The sequence below is a fragment of the Mus caroli genome, chromosome 5 (genome assembly GCF_900094665.2).
Source record: "Mus caroli chromosome 5, CAROLI_EIJ_v1.1, whole genome shotgun sequence".
Taxonomy (NCBI): Eukaryota; Metazoa; Chordata; class Mammalia; order Rodentia; family Muridae; genus Mus; species Mus caroli.
Genome location: NC_034574.1, coordinates 82915178 through 82939569, shown reverse-complemented (window position 1 = coordinate 82939569; position 24392 = coordinate 82915178). Strand labels below are relative to the sequence as shown.

At 39.5% G+C, this 24392-nt stretch overlaps 1 protein-coding gene across 5 annotated transcripts in view; it reads left to right on the top strand.

The window, feature by feature from the left end:
* Adamts3 (ADAM metallopeptidase with thrombospondin type 1 motif 3) overlaps window positions 1-24392 on the top strand; it is a 210718-nt gene that overhangs the window by 150528 nt on the left and 35798 nt on the right. For 4 of the 5 annotated variants that reach the window (XM_021162812.1, XM_021162810.1, XM_029478042.1 and 1 more), the window contains 2 exons: window positions 12552-12751; window positions 24129-24212. In XM_021162812.1, coding sequence (XP_021018471.1) covers window positions 12552-12751; window positions 24129-24212 — 284 coding nt within the window. The remainder of the gene's footprint in view (window positions 1-12551; window positions 12752-24128; window positions 24213-24392) is intronic. The other variant, XM_029478041.1, reaches the window with a different exon arrangement.

Here is a 24392-nt window from a genome sequence, read left to right as displayed (position 1 = left end):
TTATAAAAGGAAGGCCTATTCATGTCATGAATCATTATTGTTCAAACCTTATCACAAGAAAGTTGNTTCCGAGTTGCTTGTTGCTCTCGTTGATTTTAATAGACGGCCCACGGTGAACTGTAACATGTGTAGTTCCTGCCTTTACCTGCATAGCAACCTTTAAAGGTTCATCTCAGTTTTCTATCACCTGAGTATGATTTTACAGGTCTGGNTCTTTCAAAAGCTCAAAGCCAAACACAGTAGATATCTCAAATATCACATTCTTTAGACCAGGGTGGTACTTGTGTTTGTAATGATTGACATTTGTTGAATGGCTTCCATGTTTGTGCTGTGTCACCTCTGAATATGTTGCCCTACCCCCAACTCTTGAGGTAGTTTTGCTCCAAGCAGTTTTACAATACCTTTGGTCTCAGATACTCTTTAATCAACCACAAAATTCCCGTTCAATTGTGAGGAAAGTGCATATGATCTTTGAGGTTCAACCTTTACTTCTCTGTTTCCTGAGTCAGGTTGTCATGTGAGGATTTATGTCCGGAGAAACATGGTTCTTACTACAGGAATATTGACAGGGCTTATGCTGAGTACCTCATTGGTACCAGACTTCCACAGATCTGAATAGATATGTGTATGCAGTCACTTGGGAAATGATGGATGCAAATTCTAATCCATGATACTGATATAGAGAAGGTATACTGATATACCCTTATGCCACAATACACTGGTAGAAGAGCCAAATCCAATGGACTTCTAGTCCTGGCCAAGATGGAATCACAGAGGGTAGCTTATCTTCCTGCTTGCATCAACCAGAACTGGAGAAAACATATGAAGAAACAATTCTCATGATTGTGGGCATCAAACAGTGAGTAGGAATTCCCCCAAGAGATGACCATTGAAAGAACTGGGGTGGGGGAAGCTTCAGGAATACCGAGACTTACTGTTCTGATGGTTCCCTGTCTGAGCCTTGGGGAGTGAGAATGCAAGTAGAGTCTGAAAGAGTTCCAGCACTGAGAAGTCAGAGCTGAGAGTCACAGGACTGAGTCGAGCCCTGGAGGAGTGAAGATGGATGGACACGAAGGTAAGATTCTACAGATCTCTGCAGAGTCTTTGCTCTTCTGCAGCTGAGTCCCAGTTGGTGCATGCATGTGGAGAAATAAGCAAAGTTAGAAAATCTCCACCCAAATGGAGTAGCAGTGACAGTACGTGCTTCCATGCAGGTCAGACTGTATCATCTCCTGATTCACACAGCACTGGAGGATGCCCAGAAGGAGCATGCCTCAGTAGCAGCCACTACCTCTAGAATAGATGCTACTCCAGCCTTGCCTAATAAATCTTACACACAACACCCAAAAGGAACAAACTATGTTCATGTCATGTAACTGCATCCAAGGGAAGCTCAAGAATGTTTACAAGAAGACATATATATCCAGCATCTAGAAAGATAAAATTTACAATGTTGGCTCTCTTAATCAAGAATTGCCAAGTATGAAAAAAAGCAGGAAAATGCAAACCATTATGATGACAAGATGCAGTTTTTCTGAAACCAGCCTAGAACTGACAGGACGGATAAAATTAGCAGGGAAACCCCAAAACATTAAAAACTTATTAGGCTAAATTCCAATTAGTTTTTCAAAGCCTGTAAGTTACCTTAAAAAACCAACCAAAACAATGACTCTCTTTTCCTCCCCCCCCCCCGCACCCTCATGCCCTTTCTTTCTTTCTTTCTTTCTTTCTTTCTTTCTTTCTTTCTTTCTTTCTTTCTTTCTTTCTTTCTTTCTTTCTTTCTTTCTTTTTCTCTCTCTCTCTTTCTTTCTTTCTTTCCTTCTTTCTTTCTTTCTTTCTTTCTTTCTTTCTTTCTTTCTTTCTTTCCTTTCCTTTCCTTTCCCTTTCTTTCTTTCTTTTCTTTCTTTCTTTCTTTCTTTCTTTCTTTCTTTCTTTCTTTCTTTCTTTCTTTCTTTCTTTCTTTCTTTCTTTCTTGGGTTATACAGCTTTCCCCAAATCACACATGGGCAGGCAGCACTGCTAAACTGGGAACTCATTTATAGCCCATTCAGGTCTTTTACGATGCCACCACTGTGTGATCAGTTGTCACAGACCTTAAAGACAAGATAATACCCACGTTTTTTGGTTCTGTAGTTCGGATATCCAAGGTCCTAGATTAGTTCTATGATTAGCACATTACAAAACCAAAATCAACATCTAGTCAAGTAGACTCAGTGTATGTGCATATGCTACTAAAAATCAGACCTTTACCAATGAGCTATATCTCCAGTCTTTTTTATTACTTTTTATTTTGAGACAAGCCCTCATTAAATTTCACAGACTGGCTTTCAACTCACCCTGTAGCTCGCCTTAGCTTTGGACTTTCTGTGTCCTTTCTGCCTCAGCTTCCCTAGTAGCTGGAATTATAGGCCTGAGTTGTTAATATTGGAGGCATGTGTTAATAGTATTCTTATAGGATTGTTCAAGATGTTGGCAGAATTCTGGTCCTTGTTCTTGTAGGCCTGGGATGTCTGTTTCCTGGCTAGTTATTGACAACTAAGGTCCACCATTAGCCTTTCTCTGATCCTTTGGGCTTCTCTTCAAAACCAGTAGGAATACTTCTGAGTCAGCATTCCTAGTAGCCTCTATGGCCACTAGGCAGAGAAAGCTTTCTGTTCTTAGAGGCTCAGGTTGAAACATAGCCCCTAGTTTATGTGTCTATTCTGATTATTGGTAGCTTTATAGCCATGATCATAGGAACAGAAGTTTAGCATACTTCCTTGTCCTTCACATTAAGGCTTTCATGAAGCAGTCCTTGAATTGCTTGAATGCACTCACTACATGCTTGAATCTATTCTTACTTTATTTAGATTTTTGCAACCACTTTCTGGAAAAAGTCTTTAAGATAGATATTAGCATACTTACTATATTTCTTAGATGTTGTTACTTCAAAATACTCAAGGCAAGTTACTCATAAATGAAGTTTACTTAGCTCACAATTTTGGTGTTTTAAGGGTATGGCATGTGAGTAAACTGTAATGTCAAGGGATCTTTCTGTTCATTGTGTCATGGTAGATGATAGTTGCAGAGACCAAGAGATGACCTCTTGAGACAGGAAGTCATAGAGAAGCTCGGTTTTCATATTCCTATCTCAGGCCCATGGCTTCAGTCAACTCCTAGTGGGCCCCATCTCTTAAAAGATTCTAAACCTTTTAATATCAGAGTTAAGAGCCAGGCTTCCAACACACAAGTATGTTGGAGACAGACCACATCCAACCATAGTACTTGTACATGTAAGAAGTTGGCATGTGTCTCATGCAAATATAGCATAGATAGTCACATGACCTATTCCTTCCCTTTGTGAGGTCTCTTTGCGAGGTCTCTGCCTATTCCCTCCCTTCTTTGGAAAACCTTATATAAAACCACACCCCCTTTAATTTGCCCCTCTTGTTCTCTTCACACTATGTTTTATTCTTGCTGTATGTCATTCATCTTACCACTGTAGTACAGGTTCTATGAAGGACAACATTTGGCCAGTCCACTGGTAGGCTACTGGTGCTTAGAACAATGGTACAGAGAAACAGCCTGGATTCCTTACATATTTATCACAAAGAATAAGTAGAAATGTTAATATTTAATAGTTTGGTTATCATTACTTTGTAAACATGTGTTAATCATTTGCTACACATTTAGGGAAAATATGACTCTTGAAGACTATCTGGGGATAGTTGAGATAAAGGGACTCTTTGATTCTCGATGAGGAAACAGAGGAGGTTATCATGGTGTGAGCTTTGGAACTGACAGCTGTGAAATGCAATCCCCTCTCTCCTCTATACAGTTGGCTTGTTTCAAAACTTTCTAGCAGTGTAGGATGATCAGAGTGTAAAAGTAAATTGGGTGTGATTACCTCTTCCTCTGTCTGTCATCGCCACCTGGATTTAATAGAACTCATCTACAGAAGCCAGAAATATGGAAACCAGAATTTAGTGAACAGGAAGAGAGATGTTGGAATGCTGTGAAATATATAAAAATATGGAGATCATAAACTGCCTTTCAAAAGTAACCTTCAGATTTTAGTAATGATATGTATTAATATACAGTATATATTAATAAAAGAGATGGTTATTGATAATGAAGTCTTTAAGATACAGCGAAAATAATCAATTCATAAGGTAAAGCAGACCGTAGAATTCCTTTAAAAGGACAGTAGCCCAATAATGGTTTTGTAAAGAATATCGGAAAAGGAAAGAATAGTATTGGTGATTGTATGAGGAAGGATAGCAAACGGCTTCCTAGAGGTCCTGTTCATCTCAGGAACTCACATCAAACAGTTTTAAGCAAAAGTAAAACAAGGAAACGGGGGAGTTGTTTAGCAGTTCATTAAACTGAACAGACCTAGAGGGGTCGAGTGAGGAAGGTTGAGTCTGTGTGACCAGATGCACTGGTGTGAGAAAGTGTCTTCACACCTCGAGTTGCTGGATCAGGGGATAACAATATGCTGTTTTCATTTCATGTTGAATCTCAGAAAAATAATGAATCTATTTTCAGCATGAACTCTGTTCCTGGTGATATTAGGGCAAATGTAAAGCTATCATTTACCTTACACTTAACTTTATAGGGAATGCTGAGGAACTCAAGGGGGGGAGGTTAGGGATGGCTAAGATGATGATGCATTGTTTATGTGCATGGCATTTAGAATGCATAGAAATGACAGCCACCTGGATGAATATGACACAGTGATAAAAACCTACAGGCACTCACCAGTGAAGGACTGACTTTCTGAGCATACCGAGGAGACAAAGGAATGCAAAACTGAATCTAGGTAGACATGCCACTGTCCATGAAATTAAACATACAGTGTACAAATACAAACTGTGAATAAGAGAACTTGTAGAAGGTAAAGGAAGTACAGGTTCTGAAAAGAAAATCTGACCCAGTGGATTTCCTGTTCGGCCCATTGCCCCGTCTTCTTTCTTGCATATGGTGCCTCCCATATCTAAGCAAATGCTGCAGGGAAGCCTGGCCCAGGCACAAGGCTGGATTTTTTTTTCCTTTGCCAGAGATAGACTGAAGCACCTATTCTTATCAAGCAGAGATGGTTTTAACTGTGTGTGGGTTGGATTCTGGCCAGTGAAACAGTTAACTACACCTAAAACTTCTGGTCAACCTTCTTACCTTCTCCAAGACACATAGGGAAGAACAGTCTGCTGGACTTGACTCTGACTTTAGAATTCATGACACGCTCCTAAAAGGGAATTAACCTGGCAAGGAAGTTTATTCATAAGTAGTACAGGATATAGAAACATGGAAAGACCTGGGTCCTTGATAATCTACTGACAAAATTACCTAGGACCCCCCCTTTTCTGACCCTCTCTGCCATATAACTAATAGAATTCCATACTGCTTACAATGTTTCAAGAAAGGAGAGACTTTAAAATTAATGATAACTGAAAAAAATCTAACTGACATGCAATGATTTTTCATTAAAACTCAATTTATGGCTTGGATATTGAAGTGACTTTTAAATTTTTGTTTGCTAAATGAGTAAAAAAACCAAACCATGCAAGCATTATTGTATTTGCCACTTCAATGAGAGACTCTCTATGGAAAGATGCTATACATTATACCTTGAAGGTGGGTAGTAACAGTGAAACAAATGCAAACACGTACTGTTCACAGTTAAAACTTTGGTGATGGGGGACTTGGACAGTCATATGCATTAAAGGGAAGCAGAATATATTTTTATGGCAGAAATTCTTTTATGCAACTGTAGAATTGACATCATATGTTGGCCTACATACAGGTTTTGAACTATCATTATGCAGTTTCCCTGCTGGTAATGGCATTTTACAGTAGTATGTGATATCTCGGTACAGTAGCACCCTCATACATTTGGAGACTGGCACTATACCTTATTAGGAATGACACTTTCCCTATGAAAAACAAGATGTTTGTGGAAAGATCACTATCTGGTAATACTAACAGCTTCATGTGACAACGTTGACTCTGTTGTTAGCAGGGGACATCTGTTGGATTTTACATCTATTTTTGGCTCTGATCTTGGGCTCTCCACTTACTCTTGGAAAAGAAGCTCGTGATATTCTAGTGACTTCATTTTTGACATAGTATTCCATTCATGAGGAATGCCAAATTTCTATATAGACTCACTCTGTGTTTCTTATTACTACTGCAAAACAGTATGTTTCATTCCCATTTCTTTATGTCACCATAAGGAAAGGTAATGTGATTTATTTAGGCTATTTATTTATTTAGATATTTTTTTTTTACCATTCACATTATCTGAATGAAATGTAACTTGCATTCCCACAGAGCAAATGGTATAGGAGAAATGTAGGCAACAATTATATGGGGTCAGTGTTACATGTGTTAGGGTAGACTTTGAGACATATTTTTTTTAAGCAATCAGGAAGGTAACCTAAACATGATAACAGGATTGTTCCTCTTTTATTAGTTTGATCTGGAGTTGTTCCGGTGTTCTTGTGTAACCCTACACTCATAAAATTAGCACATTCTTTCTCTGTAACCACACCACCAACCTTGGTAGCTGCCATCATTCTGAGGTTCCCCCTCCAGCTCCTGATATCATGCTTTGGTAACATAAAGGACTGCAGGAGTGCAGCTGCAGGATCTAATCACTTTCCTCTGCAAAGCCTTTGGGAAAGCCTTTGGTAGAAGCTTGTGTGGGTCTCTGTGCTAGTCGGCAATGTGCAACCAGTGCTTCTATTCAAGTTTCGTTATCATAGCTTAAGTAATGTGTACCCCATAATCACAATGCAGATGGGAATGTTTAGTACAGCTTATCTTTGTCTCAGATAAAATGGGCATTCTGCTTTTTGGAGCCAGCAACTAGATAATGTGCACAGGATCCTGTCACCATCTCGGACACAAGGTGGCTCTTGTCTTGACCCCAAAGCTGTTTGTATCTGAACTCAGTCAAAACATACACCTTTCCAACATTAGCTGTCTCCTTTCAGACAATAGGGACTTCTGAGGAGAGTAACAAGTTGACTAATAAGCACATTTTGATTTCTTGTGACTATGAATAGGCATAAAATATGTCAGCCATTTTAGACTAAGTGTTCAGAGTGACTAGTAACATACGTTATACCATATTTAGTAAGTTCAAAATTGTACTTCAGCACAGAAAAAAAACTTCATTTAACATTAAAAATTGCTGTATGTTATGACTGAATTGTTCAATTGTAAGTTGCCTAAAAATTCACTCCAGCAAATACAGAGAAAAGTAGTTATGTTTTTTGAAAAATAATATATTACTGACAGCAAACTAGTGTGTGAGCAAAAGTTTGGAATCAAAATGTGTTTAATATATTAATATATTCAATAATGTGTGTCAAGATAAGTTCCAAAAATTTACGGTTCCCCAAAAGGAAATATGAATTTTTCCAAAAGAAAAAAAAAGACCTTATTATTTGATATTCTGAGAACACATCATTGATGTAAAGTTCCTTGTTGTGGAACACTTTTGGCCATTAGCCTGATCAATTCTACTGTTCAGGGTAGCTCCAACTGCCCTCACACTCACATTTACTATGTGAATACTACTTCCTATACCTTAGCCCTAACAAAAATAAATGTGTGTGTGTGTGTCCTATTTATATTAGCCACATCCAGCCTGACAATCTACTCCAATACATGATCAAGATGAACACCAAGTTCTAAATATGAAATAAGCACTGTGGCATAAATTATTTCATATGAAAGAACTACATCCATTATTCTCTGTCTACCATACTAAAAATCGGCCATTTGTTCTATCAATGGTTATGCATCATATATGTGCTCAGACTTATGCAGGCAGTCACAACTACTGTGAGATTATGATCGCACTGGCTGTGTCATGTCCAGAAGTAGCATTTCACAGCCTTTCATCCCATTTCCCAGATCTTAAATTCTTTCCACCCATTCTTCCATAATGTTTCCTGAGCCTTGGAGAGGATGGTATAAGTGTCTTCTTTAGTGCTAAGCACTCAACCATCTTTTATGTTCAGTATCTTGACCAATCATATGTCTCTGAATTCACTATTCATTGCAAAGAGAAGCTTATGTGAGTAATGCTGAGAGTAGTGGTTATCTATGGGTATAAACATAATATTTAGAAGGTAGCTTGGTGTCATATCCATTTAGGTGAACAGTAGTATTAGGTTACCTCCCCCAGGGCCCAAGACCTCCTCATCATTTGGTTTTTGACAGGTATAAATTGCAAGGTATAAATTCTCTTTTGTGGAGCACAGTCCTTATATTCAAGCACAGAGTAAATGGTTTCGGCCATAACAGCTGTACCACTATTGTACTAATATGTACAAGTCTCCTGGAAGATCATTATTATACTTCATATGGTTCCTTACTAGGTAAGCTCATTGATGCCTTTTCTCTACCAGAAGCCTACATAGCACCTTCTATCACAATGAAATCTAGCTGGCAGTGGGGAGGCTTCCAAATCAGTTCCTACTTAATTTTCTTTTCTTTTGTTATTAGATATTTCAAATGTTACCCCTTTCCTGGTTTCCCATCTGAAAATCCCCTCCCCTTCTCCCCCTGCTCCCCAACCCTCTCATTCCTGCTTCCTGGTCCTGGCATTCCCCTATACTGGGGCATAGATCCTTCACAGGACCTAGGACCTCTCCTCCCATTGATGACCAACTAGGCCATCCTCTGCTACATATACAGCTAGAGCCACAAGTCCCACCATGTATTTGTTGTTGCTGTTGTTGTTGTTGTTGTTGTTGTTGGTGGTGGTGGTGGTTGGTTTGGTTTGATTTGGTTTTAGTTTTAGTTTTGTTTGTTTTTTGTTTTTTGTTTTGTTTTNTTTTTTTTTTTTTTTTTTTTTTTTTTTTTTTTTTTTTTTTTTTTTTTTGTAGTTTAGTTCCAAGGAGCTCTGAGGTTACTGGTTAGTTCATATTGATGTTCCTCCTATGAGGCTTTAAACCCCTTCAGCTCCTTGTGTACTTTCTCTAGCTCCTTCATTGGGAACTTTGTGCTCCGTCCAATGGATGACTGTGAGCATCCACTTCTGTATTTTCCAGGCATTGGCAGAGCCCCTCAGGAGACAGCTATATTAGACTCCTGTCTGCATGCTCTTGTTGGCATCTACCACGCCCCATTTTCATGCCATGCAACTAAGATGTGTAGTGTCTGTAACAATAGGATCTCATCCTTCAGTTTTGCTGGTCAGCCAAAAATAACGGCAAGAGTCTGTATTGTTTGGGGTTTTAGGGCATTCCTGATCAACATTTCACAAGGAGATACCACAAACCTGACACCATGGTTTTTGTTTAATAACCCATAGCTTCTAGGAGGAGCTTTCATCCAGTCATACAAGGGATCTCCTTTCTAAATTTCCCCATAAATTACACTTTGTAGATGGTTTACACGATAGTATATTTCTGTATGGGTTTTCTATAACCCTTTCAGTTTAGTTAACTCTTCTCCTCACCTCCTTGTCTCCCATACACTTCCACCTCTTTTTGCTTGTACCTTTCCACCTCAGTTATTCCTATCTCTACATTCATGTCACCTGTACTTTATTATACCATCACATCTAGGGCATCCCCTTCCTAGTGCTCTCTTTCTAGATTTCAGGCCTCTTCAGGAACTCTTATGTTGAGGACATGGAGTTAGAGAGTCAAATCTAGGAGTCACCTATGAGATAGAGCATATTTGTGGGGAGCTAGGAGGGAATAGATGTCAATGGCATGTGTGTGTTGGAGGGGGTGCTTTTGTGTACATCCAGAGACCCTGGAAGAATGTCAAGTGTCTTGTTATGTCACTTAACCTATTTCCTTGAGGCAGAACTTCTTTATGAACTTAGAGCTAGGCTGGAAGTCTGTTTGGGGTTTTAGGGTATCTCTTTTTCTTGAGGCAGAACTTCTACATGAACTTAGAACTAGTTTGGAAGTCTGGGTTCCTTCTGTGTATCACTCTGCCATTCTCTTGCAACAGAATCTCTCTAAACCTGGAGCTGTTCTAGTGGTCCTCATCTATCTGCCTATTCCCTCCTCACACATAGCCAGAGCAATGAGATTACAGACTTTTAGAAAGCCATGCCTAGTTTTTACACATGGATGCTGAGATTGGAGTCAGGTCTACGAACTTGCATAACAGGCATTATTTTATTACCAGCAGCCCTGAGTATAAAGATTATTCTATTTCATAAATGTAGCTGAGAGTCAAAGAGGTCTTTCATCTTATGTAAAACTATAACTGGATGGGTCATTATCAAGATTTGAAGATAAATCCATTTGATTATATAGTCTATGTTAGTTGGTTGTGGTGGCACACACCTTATTCTTAGTATCCCTGGAGGCAGAACTACAAGTTCAAGTCTAGCCAAAGAACACAGTGAGATCCTGTTTAAGGGGAAAAATATCTATGCTACTAAGAACTGAGATATTAACATTTTAAAGTAACACACTAAGGCAAAGTAATTATGAATAGAAATACTTCATGGCCCCAGAGATGACCAGAATTATAATGTATATAAGCAAAAACTGCCTCAAGTTGTCCTAATGTTTGACCCTGTCATTTTCAGAATCATGGGAAATAAGATTGTACAGCAGAGTAAAAGATGGGCAAAAATTTCCTTGGTTTAAAGGGTTTGTTTCTTTTTTCCCATGTTACCTTTTGTACCATAAATGTCTTCTCCATTTCCATTTATTTAAGGAGAAATGCAAAAGCCAGACTGGAGGTGTCAGGGCAAAATGAACTGTCTCTCCTCAATCAACCCTCACTCTTATTCATTCATCAGGCTTAATGATACAACACTGCTAGCATATTTCCATTGAACGTGGCCTCTGACAACTCTGCCAAACAAGACCTGTTTAGAATGGAGAGCTACTCCATCAGGGTCTGATCTGTAGACTAGCTATCATAACCTCTCCCTCTCTCAAGTGTGTGGAGAGACTTGAGGTTGAATACGAAAGCTCTGTGCAGGTGTCCTTTCCAGCCCTCAGACCTATGGGTCTGCAGCTCCAGAAAAGCAACCTCTGAGGGAAGCTTTCTGTTTGATGTGGATGATGGTGAGAGCTATTTTTACACTGTGGAGCTAGTAGGTTCTCAATGAGGAAAAAATTCCCAGCTAATGAGTTAGGAACTGGGCTTGGGTCAAAATGAAGTACAGTCTACCTTTTAAACCAAACAGCCATAAGCCTAGCTTGTGTCCATACATGTTGAGCAGGGATGGGTGTTTCTCTGTATTTGTGAGGGGTTGTGGAGGTGTGAGCAGGGTATGCATTTCCATTCCTCTAATCCCATGTGGTTAAAGCTGGGTCAGCAGCCTTCTTAGCCAAGAGACATCCTTTCCTGCAAGTTCACTAAGACCACAAAGGCGGGGAGGAAAATGCCTATTCATTAATGTCAAGACTCTAATTCAGATGGCGCATAGATCTCAACACAGCAGTCAATAAACCTCTATATAAAGTGTGAGTCAGACTTGGTTCTCTCAAGCTTCTTTAACATCAAGGCACTTTATAGAATAAATTCCTTTCTGTGTTTTATAGACTTAAAATGGAAATCAACATACCTTCAGGGTTGGGTTGTTTTTTTTTTGTTTTGTTTTGTTTTGTTTTTTAATGCCAGTAGTTGAATGATATTAGTGTCCAACTTATTTTGTGTTTTAATTCACCAAAATATTTTTTCATTAACTATGGAGAATTTAGGCTATGAAATCCAAAGAACATAGGCCTCCTCCCTTCCCTACATCTCTATGTGTGTTTGTATCTATATATGAAATGTCCATTGAAAGAATTAGTGCTTTGATGCAAATAAACAGAAATTGTGATTACAATTGAACTTTAATCTATTAGTCATTTTCCAGTTGGTTCCTTACTTTGCTGTCTCACAAATTCAGATATATAGCAATGGATTTGACCTGCTGTTGGACGAGAGGCTAGCCAAATGTGGAGAACTATGGTATCAAGTGTGATACCCATGTGTCTGCCCACTTTTTCCCTAGCAACATTTCCCATTCAACCCTAAGCCAACATAGTAAAGTAATACATTAAATGTGCAGCTCTAACAACATGGCTAGTAATGATTGTCATAAAGCATAGTTGTGCTGTTATGATAGACGTTTATTTTTAAATTGAGGCCACTGGAAAGGTGATTTAAGTTTATAGAGTATAAATTCTACACCCCATGATCAGAGGATCCTGGATTATGCAGTTAACATGGTAACTGTTATAACTGGCCTCTGTGCTATACTCCTGATGCCTGCTGATTTCCCTCTGTCCTAAGATGCAGCTAGGAAAAGACTAATGCTGATCTTCATTGAGTATACATTCTGGCACAGTGGTCTACCTTCCTGGACAATAGTATAATACTATTGTATAAAACTGTGAGTGTTGACTATATAGGGAGTTATTCTGAGCATATATATATATTTATTTGCATCTATTTATTTACTAAGCAAACTGAAAGCAATATGTTAACAATTTGGATTATAATAAAGGCTCCCTGAAAATACATATTTTTAGAAGCACTGGAAGACCCATTGGGGAAACTGAAATGCCTGGGTTCCTTTTGTTTCTTGTTAGAGTCGGACCTGGAAGGCCTTGATGATCTAGGTACAGTTTACAGCAACATTGGCCAGCAGCTGAACGAGACAATGCGGCGCCGCAGACACACGGGAGAGAACGATTACAACATCGAGGTGCTTCTGGGAGTGGATGACTCTGTGGTCCGTTTCCATGGCAAAGAGCATGTCCAAAATTACCTCCTCACCCTGATGAACATTGTAAGTAATTCCTACATTTTTAGGCTTTTGGTCATTCCGATCACACTTTTTGCTTTTTAGTGTCCTCTGGACACTGATATAAGAACGTCACCCAGAGTGTGGTGGCGCACACCTTTAAGCCCAGAACTCGGGAGGCAGATACAGACTGATTTCTGAGTTCGAGGCCAGCCTGGTCTACAAAGTGAGTTCCAAGACAGCCAGGGCTATACAGAGAAACCCTGTCTCGAAAAACCAAAAAAAAAAAAANAGCCCAGAACTCGGGAGGCAGATACAGACTGATTTCTGAGTTCGAGGCCAGCCTGGTCTACAAAGTGAGTTCCAAGACAGCCAGGGCTATACAGAAAAACCCTGTCTCGAAAAACAAAAAAAAAAAAAAAAAAAAAAAAAAGAACGTCACCCAAAGCCTGAGCATAACAGCTATTAATTCAAATTCTGATCCATACCTCTTAAGTATAGCATTGCAGTCAAAGGAGACATGAAGTACAAGTGCCTTTTGACCAATCTACTGGTTTCTTTTTGTTACCAAGTGAAAATCACATGTTTTAGAAGCCATATAAGGGAAGGAATTATATCATGATTTTGATTTTGATTTTGATTTTCATTTGGAGGCACAATAATACTCTGTAGACTGTCAGATTGCCTCAATATGTGCTCTAGACAGTTAAATAAATCTCCCCAGTATTGTTCTGTACCTGAGATGTTAGAAGATTTTCAAAGATGTATAAGAACTTTCAAACAAATGCACTAGTTTGAAAGTTCTAGAGAAGGTAATACGCTTACAAAGCATATAGCTCCGGCTTCAGCCATTGCTTATGGGCCTTTCAAGTAATGTGTCCTTTATTTTTTTCTCTTATGAGCCTTAATCAGATTCAGAGGCAATTTTGGCATCATTTCTAATTGGTGTCCTTTTAATCTTTGTAACTGGCATAGAGCAATTGCTGAGAAATGACCAGCAACAATGTATCCAAGCCACCGACTTCTGCAAGGTAGTTGGGGTGTTGGCCCACTTCCCTTTCATGCATTCTATCCCATATCATTCTATAACCCATGGCAGATTGATCGTGTAAATTTGTTGTCAAAATCTCTTCTCTCTTTCTGTTTTTTGGTGTTTGGCTTTATTTCTGTGGGAGTCTATACTATTCACTTTTTTTTCATGTGTAGTATATTTCATACAACTATGAAGATATATGTTAGAAATAATATTCTTAATTTTATTAATGATTATTTTATGAACACCAATATTTCAGCTTATGAAGTATATTTTTGCTCATTGAGTTCATAACATTACACATGTTTTAAAACTCTGTGAGGTTCTGAAGGTATGTTGTGCACAGATTGACCAGGCTCATGGTCAGTGCAGTAGCACCAAGTGATGCTATTTAAATTCATAAGCCTTCCCTGAACGGCTAACTTGCAGAACATCCTGGAGGGGAAAGGGAAACAAGCCCATTTATGGTAAGTTGGTTGAATTATGTGTCCTTAAGTGCTATGCCAAGGAGCATGTATGAATTCCACAATAGGTCAGAGAGCACAGATCAGATCTTAGCATCAGAATTCTGAAGGCTCCTTGTTGGGCCATTTGGACAGATAAGCAAGAGCGCTAAGTTGTATGGTGCATGAGGAGAGATTTGAAAAGGGATGCACAGAGGTGGAAACATGAGAATGGGAAGAAAGAGGAAATCATGGAAATGTAATTTAGAGCAAATGTATTGTCTGCCCCTATATTGTTAGGACCAATGGTTTTAAATTCTAGAGATTGTAAACACACTAATTCTATTATGTTAATTATACACAGAGAAAAATTAGCAATTATTATTAGTTCAGTTGGAAATATTTTGTGAATGCATTCAAGTTACAAAAGATAAACAAATAACTCACAGTAATTAAAGTGTGTTTTTTAAAAGAGATCCCAAAGTTAGTGTGTGATTCATGACATTTAGTACAAACATGCACACTGTTATAATGAAGAAGTCTTCACTAATCTCTCAGAGGGTGCTGCTGTGTAGAGTCTGCTATTGTAAGTTGAGGGAAATTGTGACTTGTTTTAAAATAGATTTGAAAATGTTGAGAGATGCATATCTGGGATGTATTTCCTGCTGTAGCATTCGCACAGCACTCAAGAGAACACCTAGCAATTGTAAGACATTGACCATAGAAAGATTTTTGTTGTAAAACTTTCCACACAGAGTATAGCTGCAATGCTCTCCTAATCTTAATGAAGGTAGGAAAGATTCAGGGAGGGAAAGATGATAAGAAACCCTTTAAATAGGAAGATTGACTATATAGTCAGTTAATAATGATTGCAAATAAATATGGAAAGGGGAATTTTAATTTAGAATAATATTTTAAGGTATGAATATATATATATATATATATATATATATATATATATATATATATATACACACATATATATGTCTATAAATTAAAAGTTTGGACCAAAAAAATAGCATTCTAGAGTTTGGGTTTTATTTTTATAAAGTTTTCAGTTTTCCATGAAGTCACATAAAGTCTTCTGCATGGTCTCTTCTAGCAGGATATTGGTACTCTTGTACATAGCAGGTTAAGAGGAAATAAGGAAAGTAGTGAAAGAAAGACAAACATCTGTAAGGATGAAAGCCAGGTGTGCAGGGAGTGCCACCTGGGCTTGTAGAATCACATTGTTTTACTTTACTTGAGACTGGGAAGTCTTTATCCAATTAAGAGGGAGCTAATTAAAAGAAAATAAAAATTGTGGATTTCCATCCATTTGGAAGCTAGAGTTTCTCTTGGTCTCTATACCTGTGTGCACCATCAATCACCTCACATCCGAGTCTCTGGCACCTTTTTCTTTGCAAGTTGAGGCTCATGTTTAGTGATGATATTTTTAGACTTTGCTCTCTCCTGGTCCACTGTCTTTGCCTCTTCAGTCCTTTTCTGCTCAAATACCTATGAGACTTCCAGACTGGTGAAAAGGAACCTATCAACCTTGTTTTGTAGACTAATAATCCAAAAAGAAAGTTAATATGCTCAATCATTGGCAGTTGCTTGAAGATTTGAGTGACTTTTCCAGGGCCATGACAAAGCACTGTGATAAAAAGCAACTCATGGAAGAATTTATTTTGGCAGATGGCTCCAGGGGGAAAGGCCATAACAGCTGGGAGAAATGCTAACAAGCAGGGGGAGCAGGAAGTTGAGTGGTCACAGCTTCAGAGTACACACAAAGCCGAGGGAGTGGACTAGAAGTGGCCCAAGACGAGGAGTCCTCAAAGCCACAGCCCATGCACACTAGCTCCTCAAACATCAAGGCCAACAGGGAACTAAATATTCAAACACCTGAGTCTATGGCAGGGTATTCTCATTCAAACTACACTACATATATAGAAATTACTGCACAGACTATCAACCTAATGTTACTCATAAATGTAAGCGTTCATCATTGAAACACCAATAACCTGTGTCCTCAGATGCTTGTAGTTCATAAGAAAAACTAAAACCCCCAGACTTTTCGGTTTGGAATGACATGGCAGGCTTGCTAATGCAACCTCTTCCCTGTAGAGACAGGAAGGTTTTGTTGGTGTTGCTGTTGATACATTGGCTCCTGCGATCCAGTATGTGGTTGAGGTGGTAATGGTTACCACCCTTTCCCATCCCTTTTTGTTCTAGCATATAAAATAACATCCTTTTCTTTTCATCTATAGTTTGGTCTTTTCTAGAGTCATTTCATTTATCAAGACCAGGATCAGTTAGCAGGTCCTTTGAGTCTCTTGCAAATTAACTCGGTACGCCGTACTTTAATTTTTTGAGAGTAGTTTTCTGACAGCTTGTTTGTTCCTTGATTACACTTAACAGTATGTTTTTAAGCTTCATATGTGGAATGTTGACAGCTGCCTGCCGTGTACATATAAATAAAAACACAATGAATCTTATACTCCCTCCATAACCTGGCTCTTACCAAGCACAGTGACTGAGTTTTAGCACATGGATGTTATTGGTGTACTTAATGACAACTTCTGGCTCTTAGGTAATGTCAGTGGAGTCCCTCATCATCACTGTAACACAGATTTACCTGGAGATACATGTTCAGGCAGCCTTAGTGGGTCATGCAACAGTTTTCATTTTGGGTCAGTATCTAAAATCCAGGTATTTTTCTGTTGAAATTCACAACTGTGTGCTAGTATTTATTTATCCAGCATTTGTAGTCTCTCTTGAGACCACAATCCTGTTAAGTCCCTAGGAAACAACAACAAAAACTAATAAAATCTAGCTCCCTCACATATCTTGCTAATTGTACCAGGTAAAATCAAATAATGCTAATAAAATACGATAGTATTTTTTTTTTCATTCGGAAGATCCATCACAGACATTATGTAAATATGAAATCAGAAGGAAGAAGTTGAGGTTTGGCCACTAAGACCAGTGGTCTATAAAGTATTCAGAAGGGATGTGCTATATGAGCTGGATATCAAAGAATACATTGGGTATTGAAAGGTGGTGGTGGTGGGGACCAACTTGTAATAAGGTCCTGCAAGTGCAAGCTCATTGTGTTTTGATAACCACTGTTTTAGTTAGTGTTTCTATTGTCGCAACAAAAACCCCATGACCCAAAACCAACTTGGGGAGGAAAGAGTTTATTGAGTCTGTCACTGGAGGAAGTCAGGATGGGAACTCAAGCAGGGCTGGAATGCCATGGCAGGAGCTGACACAGGCCATGGAGCGGTGTTGCTTACTGGCCTGTTTCATATGATTTGCACAGCCTGCTTTCTTATAGAACCCAGGATCACCAGCCCAGGGATGTCGCCACTCACCATGGACTGGGCCCTCCTCCTATCGATCACTAATTAATAAAATGCCTTACAGCTGGATCACATAACGGTGTTTCCTCAGCTGAGGCTCATTTCTCTGTGATGACTCTAGCTTGTGTCAAGTTGACACAAAACTGTCCAGTACACCCACTGTAGGTTTGCCTGTGTGGTAAGTGATGGGGTACTGCAGGGAGACAGGGTAGGAGAGACTGGGTAGGAAGCTGAGGCTAACTTCAGGAAAATGGATGTACCATCTTAAGGCATGGGGAATTTCTTGCTAATAAGGAGCTGTAACAGGTTTTAGAGGTGATTAGCGATGTCTTGGGTGTGGGCTTTGGTTGCAGAGGGATGATTAGAAGTGCTTCCTTTTCTTTATCTCCTTCCTCAACTGTTCTCCAGCTCAGCACCTGCTTTTATATTCTCCCTCATTCTTTAATACCGAACTCAAACCCAGAGACTCATGCATTCTACGCAAGCTGTCTACCACCGACCCTCATCCACAATGCTGTTCGTTTCTTCTCACATTTATATTCTCCATGCTTTAAGGCCTGTGTTTCTCCCATTAGAATACATGTCTGGTCAGAGCAAATTCAAACTTATTTACTGTTTAGTTCCCCACTACTTGGATATCGGGGCACTTATCAAAGTCTGATGAGAGTATTATAAACAATTAGAGTCTTACATAGCATTATAGCGACTAGTAATGTTAGGTTGGAGTTGAGAGACAAATGGACTTGGTTGCAGGACACCTGTCTATTCTGAGTATCAGGATGCCCCAGAGGAAAAGTGGGTGTGTGACTGTTTGGCAGGTTTAGCTCTGTGAGACACAATTGTGGAGAATGATAATTCTTCATAGATCCATTCAGAATTCTTTCATGTTTGGCCAGAAGTACCCTGGCTGTCTTGACATGCAAAGATCTCTTTAAAAATTCATGTATCTGAACTATTTATCTGCTTCTCTGAGCAAACAGCAGTAATTGTGCCTAACAGGGATATATATATATATATATATATATATATATANGATATATATATATATATATATATATATATATATACACTTACATATATATATATATATAAATATACTTACATATATATATATATATACTTACATGTATATATATACTTACATATATATATATATACTTACATGTATATATATACTTACATATATATATGCCAAATGCCATCTTAATCTCTGTTTCCATATAGACTCATGTGTTCCCTTTGATAACTCTGTGAATACAATACTGTGGCAATTCATTTTTACCAATGTGAAACTGAGGCAAAGATGATGAAATGATATGCCCAGGGTCACATAGCTAAAACCCTAGCTAGGCAGGTAGGTGACAGGGCCCATGTTCCTAATCATTCTACCATGCTGCCTCTCAAGACCCAATTCACCTGGAAGAAAAATGAGCGTCTCTTTGTTGAAGCCAGACAAAGCTGTTCATCAGCTAGTCAGACAAAGGTCAGGCTGTCCTGCCAGGGGAATGCCCTGGAGAAATTGTCCTGACCGGGAACAAACCTGGAAGGAATTTTTTTTTTTCAAGGAAAGAGATACTTGGTTGGATTTTTGCCTTTTTTGCCCTCTTTATATCATTGGCAACTTCATCAAAGTCAAGGCCATCTGAAAATTGAATTAATGTTCTGTTTACCCTTTCTTCCAGGTCGTTTAATGAGAACTCTGGGCTCAGCCCTGAACTCCTCATTGAACATGCCCAGAGCCCAGTAGGCTGGCACTACAAGTGACATTGTGATCGGTATCACTTGTGTCACATGCATGACTTATAGCAACATCTGCACTTAGTGCTTTTCTTATGCCCAACACTGACTCCACGCCACACCTTGTTTTTTTTTCATTCACCTTTTTCTGGCTTTGATTTTTCCAGTACTTTTAGTGCACCATTGTTTTGATGAAAAAAAAAAAAGAAATTGTTATTTGTAATAAATCTATCTTCACCTTTCTTTAAAATTCATCTGGAAGAAGATAACCAAAACAAATGAACGTCGCCCAGATTAATACCCTCAGTTGCTCTGTGACTGTGGCACTGGGAAAATGAACAACCCTGGGTTTCAGTGTCCTCAGCTGTAAAGAGAAGATTATATCCGTGAGTGTCTCAAGGATTACTTGATTTAGTACAGGGCTGACATATGAACAACGATGTCTGGCATTTAGAAAGGTATACACGGTGGTAAGTGTTGCAAGTAGATCCTGATGGTGCTGCTTTTACTTGGGAACATATGCTTTCTTTGTCACTACAACATCGTAAAACTATCGTCTTTACCAACATTGTTTTAGTCTCCTCTGATTGGGTGAAGTTGGGAATTCAGTCTGACACACCCTTAGTTCCTTCTATACTGTGTTGATTGCATGGTAAACATCGGCAGCTGATAGGGGTGGGCCTTTAGGTCTCTTATGGACTACTATAACCGGATTACACACAAACTCAAAATAAGAATTTGCCAATATTTTTGCTTTGCTTTTAAGATTCAGATAAGTAGTCATTCAAAATAAGATTCTTCTCATGCTATTTTGAAACTTCTGTTTAGCTTAGTGGGAGCTGTTTTGTTTGTGAGTAAACACGAGAAGGCCCACTAGCCAGCTGGGGATGTAGGTGCTTTGGAGGTGTAGGGAACAGACAACTGGTCCTTCTCTCCTATCAAGAGGTGCACAGTGCCATCTGCTGACAGATCTCTACCACCTCTGAGACAAACTACGAGGCAATGATTTTTTTTCCCAGTAATTTTCTTGATAATTATGAATTTCACCTTCCACTTGATTGACATGGAACAAATTCAAATTAAAGCCTTTTTTTTGAGAGAGAGAAGGTGGGTCGTGGCTATGAGTTTTCACAAAACCACCCCATATACAAGCAGATGGGTTTGGAAAGGATTTGGCATTTGGCAGAGGATAGAGATGTGTCATCCTGCTTGATTTGAGCAACCTGTCTATGAGGTAGGCAGAGCAACTACGGTTACAATTTTTCACCGAGAAACTTGAGGTCCAGAGTGGTTAGGTAGCCACTCTAAAGTCCTTTAGCTAGAATCCAGAACATATGACCCCACAGAACCTTGCTTATTCTTCCTCCGAGTGTTCTCGTCCTGTGTGTGTCTCGGTGTGACAACACTGTACTGTAGCACTGACGGGCGTGAGGAGATGGAGAGTTGACATATTACTAAGCATGTATTAAAAGTGAATTATCCATAGGAGTCAACTTTCTTGATCTTTGAGAAGCAACATGGTGAAGATGCAGGTCTTTGCCCAGTATAGACTGCTACTGTTGGTTTTTCTTATTGGAAGACTAGTTTCTACTACTGTGAGAATATTGCTCCTCCTTTGATTAATTTTTTAAAAAATATTTTTATTGGTTCTTTGTGAATTTCACATCATACACCGAAATCCAACTCATCTTCCCCTCCGCTAACCTGCTCTCCACCCTTGCAACCTCACAGGACCCCACCCCAACTGAGAAAAAAAAATCTCAGTGTGTCATAGTATGTCCCACAGTATCTTTTTTTCCATTCTCCTTTGCCTAAAAATGTTCTTTACAATGACTTTCTGGTCTAGTACAAGGCCTCTGGCTCCTGGGACTCCTCTCAGATATTGTTGTTTCCCTGTGTTATGGAGATCCTGTAGTTTTGGCTCTGTAGGACTGGTTTCTTTGTGCTCTCCAGCAGTTCATCATTGGGTTAGGCCAATTCCAAGCCCTGGATCTGGGCCTAAGGAGGTATGTGAGCTGGTCATCCCTTTGGCTCTCCCACTTTCAAACCCTCAGGTCAGGCTCTCCAGCAACCCCTAAAACCAGGGTCAGCTCTACCCTCTGCCTAGATGAAGTACAGGGCCCGCTCTCCTGAATGTTGTTGCCAGTGAGGGACAGGGACAGTTCTCCCATTCTCGTGACCAAGAGAGCTAACTCTTTTGCCTGCTATAGATGTCAAGGGATGAGAGAATGGAGGAGGAGGAGGGCATCAAACCCTAGTGCTAGCTCACCTGCAACCCCCACACCCCGGGGCAGCTCTACTGTGCTACCAAGATGAAGGGCAGGGCCAGCTATGATGTCTCCAGAGTCAGCTCTCCTGCCTGCTATAGATAGCAAAGAGTGAAATGGGGGACATCTCTCCCTCACTCATGTCACCATACTAGGGCAGACAAGCGGTGGGGCCAGCTCTCCCATGCTCTCATTCTCATTCTAGCTTGCTTCCACCCACATTGTCAGGGTCAGCTCTACTGTGCTGCTCAAGCAGGGTACAAGACCAAGTCTGCTGCGCGCTGTAGCTGGTGAAGGGCAAGGACAATTCTCCTGTTCTCACGATCCCAAGGCCAGGTCTTCTGCCTGTAGCAGGAGGTGAGGGGAGAGGCAGGAGGAGGGTATCTCTCTCCCTCATCCACACCACTGCAGGGGAGATAAAAGGTAGGGCCAGCTCTCCAGTGTTCATATCTTATATTCTTAGGGCTGGCTCACCTGAAATCCCTGGAATTGGGGGAGGGAAGGTTCATTTGCTCTTTTGCTCTCCCATGATGCTCAGGTGAAGGCTGAGGCCAATTCTGCACAGCCTTCAGACATCAACATGTGCCCACAGCAGCAGCCCAGACCAGGGATGCCATCCTGGCCTTCGGTGGCACCATACTGCTACAGACATGGCCCTTGGTGGCAGTACAAGCTAGGATCCCATCATGGTCCCCAGTGGCATCACCAGCTACTCACCTTATTTTGTCCCTTGATATCCTCAAGTTGGTAGCCATTGAGGGATTTTTGAAGCAATGTGATCTGAGAAATTAAATGTCTGCTATCTTTAATCACTGTATCTCCCAAGTCATTCTGTATAGGACACATTTTCTGGGCTCTTTGGTCTCTGTTATTTTCTTTAAATGTCATGGTATTGTTGACCAGCTCTCTTATATGTCAGTACATAGTGAGTTCAATACTTTGGGTGTCTGTTAGCCTATAGTAAGCCAAACTGGCCATGGGTCACCTGCCTATACTCCTGGGCAATGCAAGGGTTCATCACAGAGTATTTTTTAAATCTAGCTTATCTTCTATAGTTACCAACCTGGATCTTTCTAATTAATGACTATATATAATTAATGCATATATATATATATGTATATATATATATATATATATATATATATATATACACATTTCCACTTAAAGGTACCATAAAGCCTTTCTTGTTAGAATATGCTTTACCTGTTTTAGTATTTTCTACCTTAGACTGACCTTTCACATCTATCTTTGGTAGCTTTGTAAATGCTTTGTACAATCTGAATACGTAGTATACCACCCATCAATTTAAGATCTAAAATGTTGAAATTACTCCATGAAGTCATGCTAGAATCTTGAAACATCTAACTCGAGATTTCTTGGCCTGTTTCTTGGTAGGTGTGGCAAGTCTAACATAGCAAGCCAGAGTACCCTGATGCATGAGTTTCATTCTATGATGATTAAATGTTCTGTATTTTCTGGCTTTGTACTCTTCTCTGCAGCTTTTAGATTTGCTAAGCCTGCCATCCAAACCTCCTGGATCTCAAGCGAAATTGTGGTTAGTTTTCATCTCTCTCCTAGTTTCTGTTAGAAGTTTGAGCCCTTGTTCTGGGGGAATAGCTCGTAACTGGAATCTAGCCAGGTAACCCTGCCTTTGTCATTTCTGCTAGCATTCACCAAGTTGGACAGACTTTCTTTGCACTCACTTTGCAGTAGCTTAATCAGAAGATATAATTACAGTGTGCTTTAGATTCCTGTCTGCCAGTAACACACTGTGTGGTTTAGCTTGTCGCTGACAGTCTACAGGCTTCATTGTCCTCCCTGTATGAAACACAGTTGAGCTGCAACCTAAAATTGCTCTGATTCCAACATCTGTACTATTAAAGTATACAGAGTCATTTCTGAGAAATCTAGCCTAACTTTCAAAATGAAATAATGATATGGGAGTCAATTGAGCTCTTCAGAGTTGAGTCCAGAACTGACATCTCTGATAAGCACTTGTACGGTCTCCTTAATAATGCATATTCTGAAAAGTATTTATCCCACAGTAGTTCTAAAAAAGCATTGCCCCAGCTGCTCGGTTCTGGGGGATGCTGGGAAAGCTACCTACTTGCTGACTCACAGATAGATCTCCAAAGCTTCGATACAGAAATCCCTCAGCCAAGATAGTACCTTTGCAAGCCACGTGGGCACACTTGCTATTGTCTGTCTTCTTCTGTTGTCTTGTGGCCACTCACAGAAGGACAGAAAATCACGAGTCATATTTTTTTAAATGTGTTTTATGTGAGTGTTGTGTTATATGTAGGCACATACACAAATGTGTACACACACACACACAATTTGTTTAATAAATCTCTTCCTAACATGTCTATGCTAATTTTTCTCTGTACTTTACAAAAAATTCAATAATTCACGCATCCAAAGGCTGCTCCAAAACAAAAGATAAATTACTTCATTTTGGAGATTGGCTTAAGCTAAATTTAAACACAATGTAAGTTGCCCAATCTGAGTAGAGGACTTGCAACTGGCGTGGCAATGTTGTGTGTGTCTTGAAATCCTTTGCATTGCCTTTCTTCTAGCAACTGTCTCTTTTGTCTCCAGGTAAATGAAATCTACCACGATGAGTCCCTTGGAGTGCATATAAATGTGGTCCTGGTACGAATGATTATGCTTGGTTATGCAAAGGTAAAATACCTTAATGTGGGCTGTAAAAATTAAGATTAGGCTAGCCAGTAAAAGATTGGATGGCAAAGCTACTTTCAATCTTATGTAGACTCATGGTTATAAATCTGGGGAGGAGAATTTTCCAGAATGAGAAGAAAATGTTAAATTAGAGCAACTTTTTGTTAGAGGCAGGTCTCATAT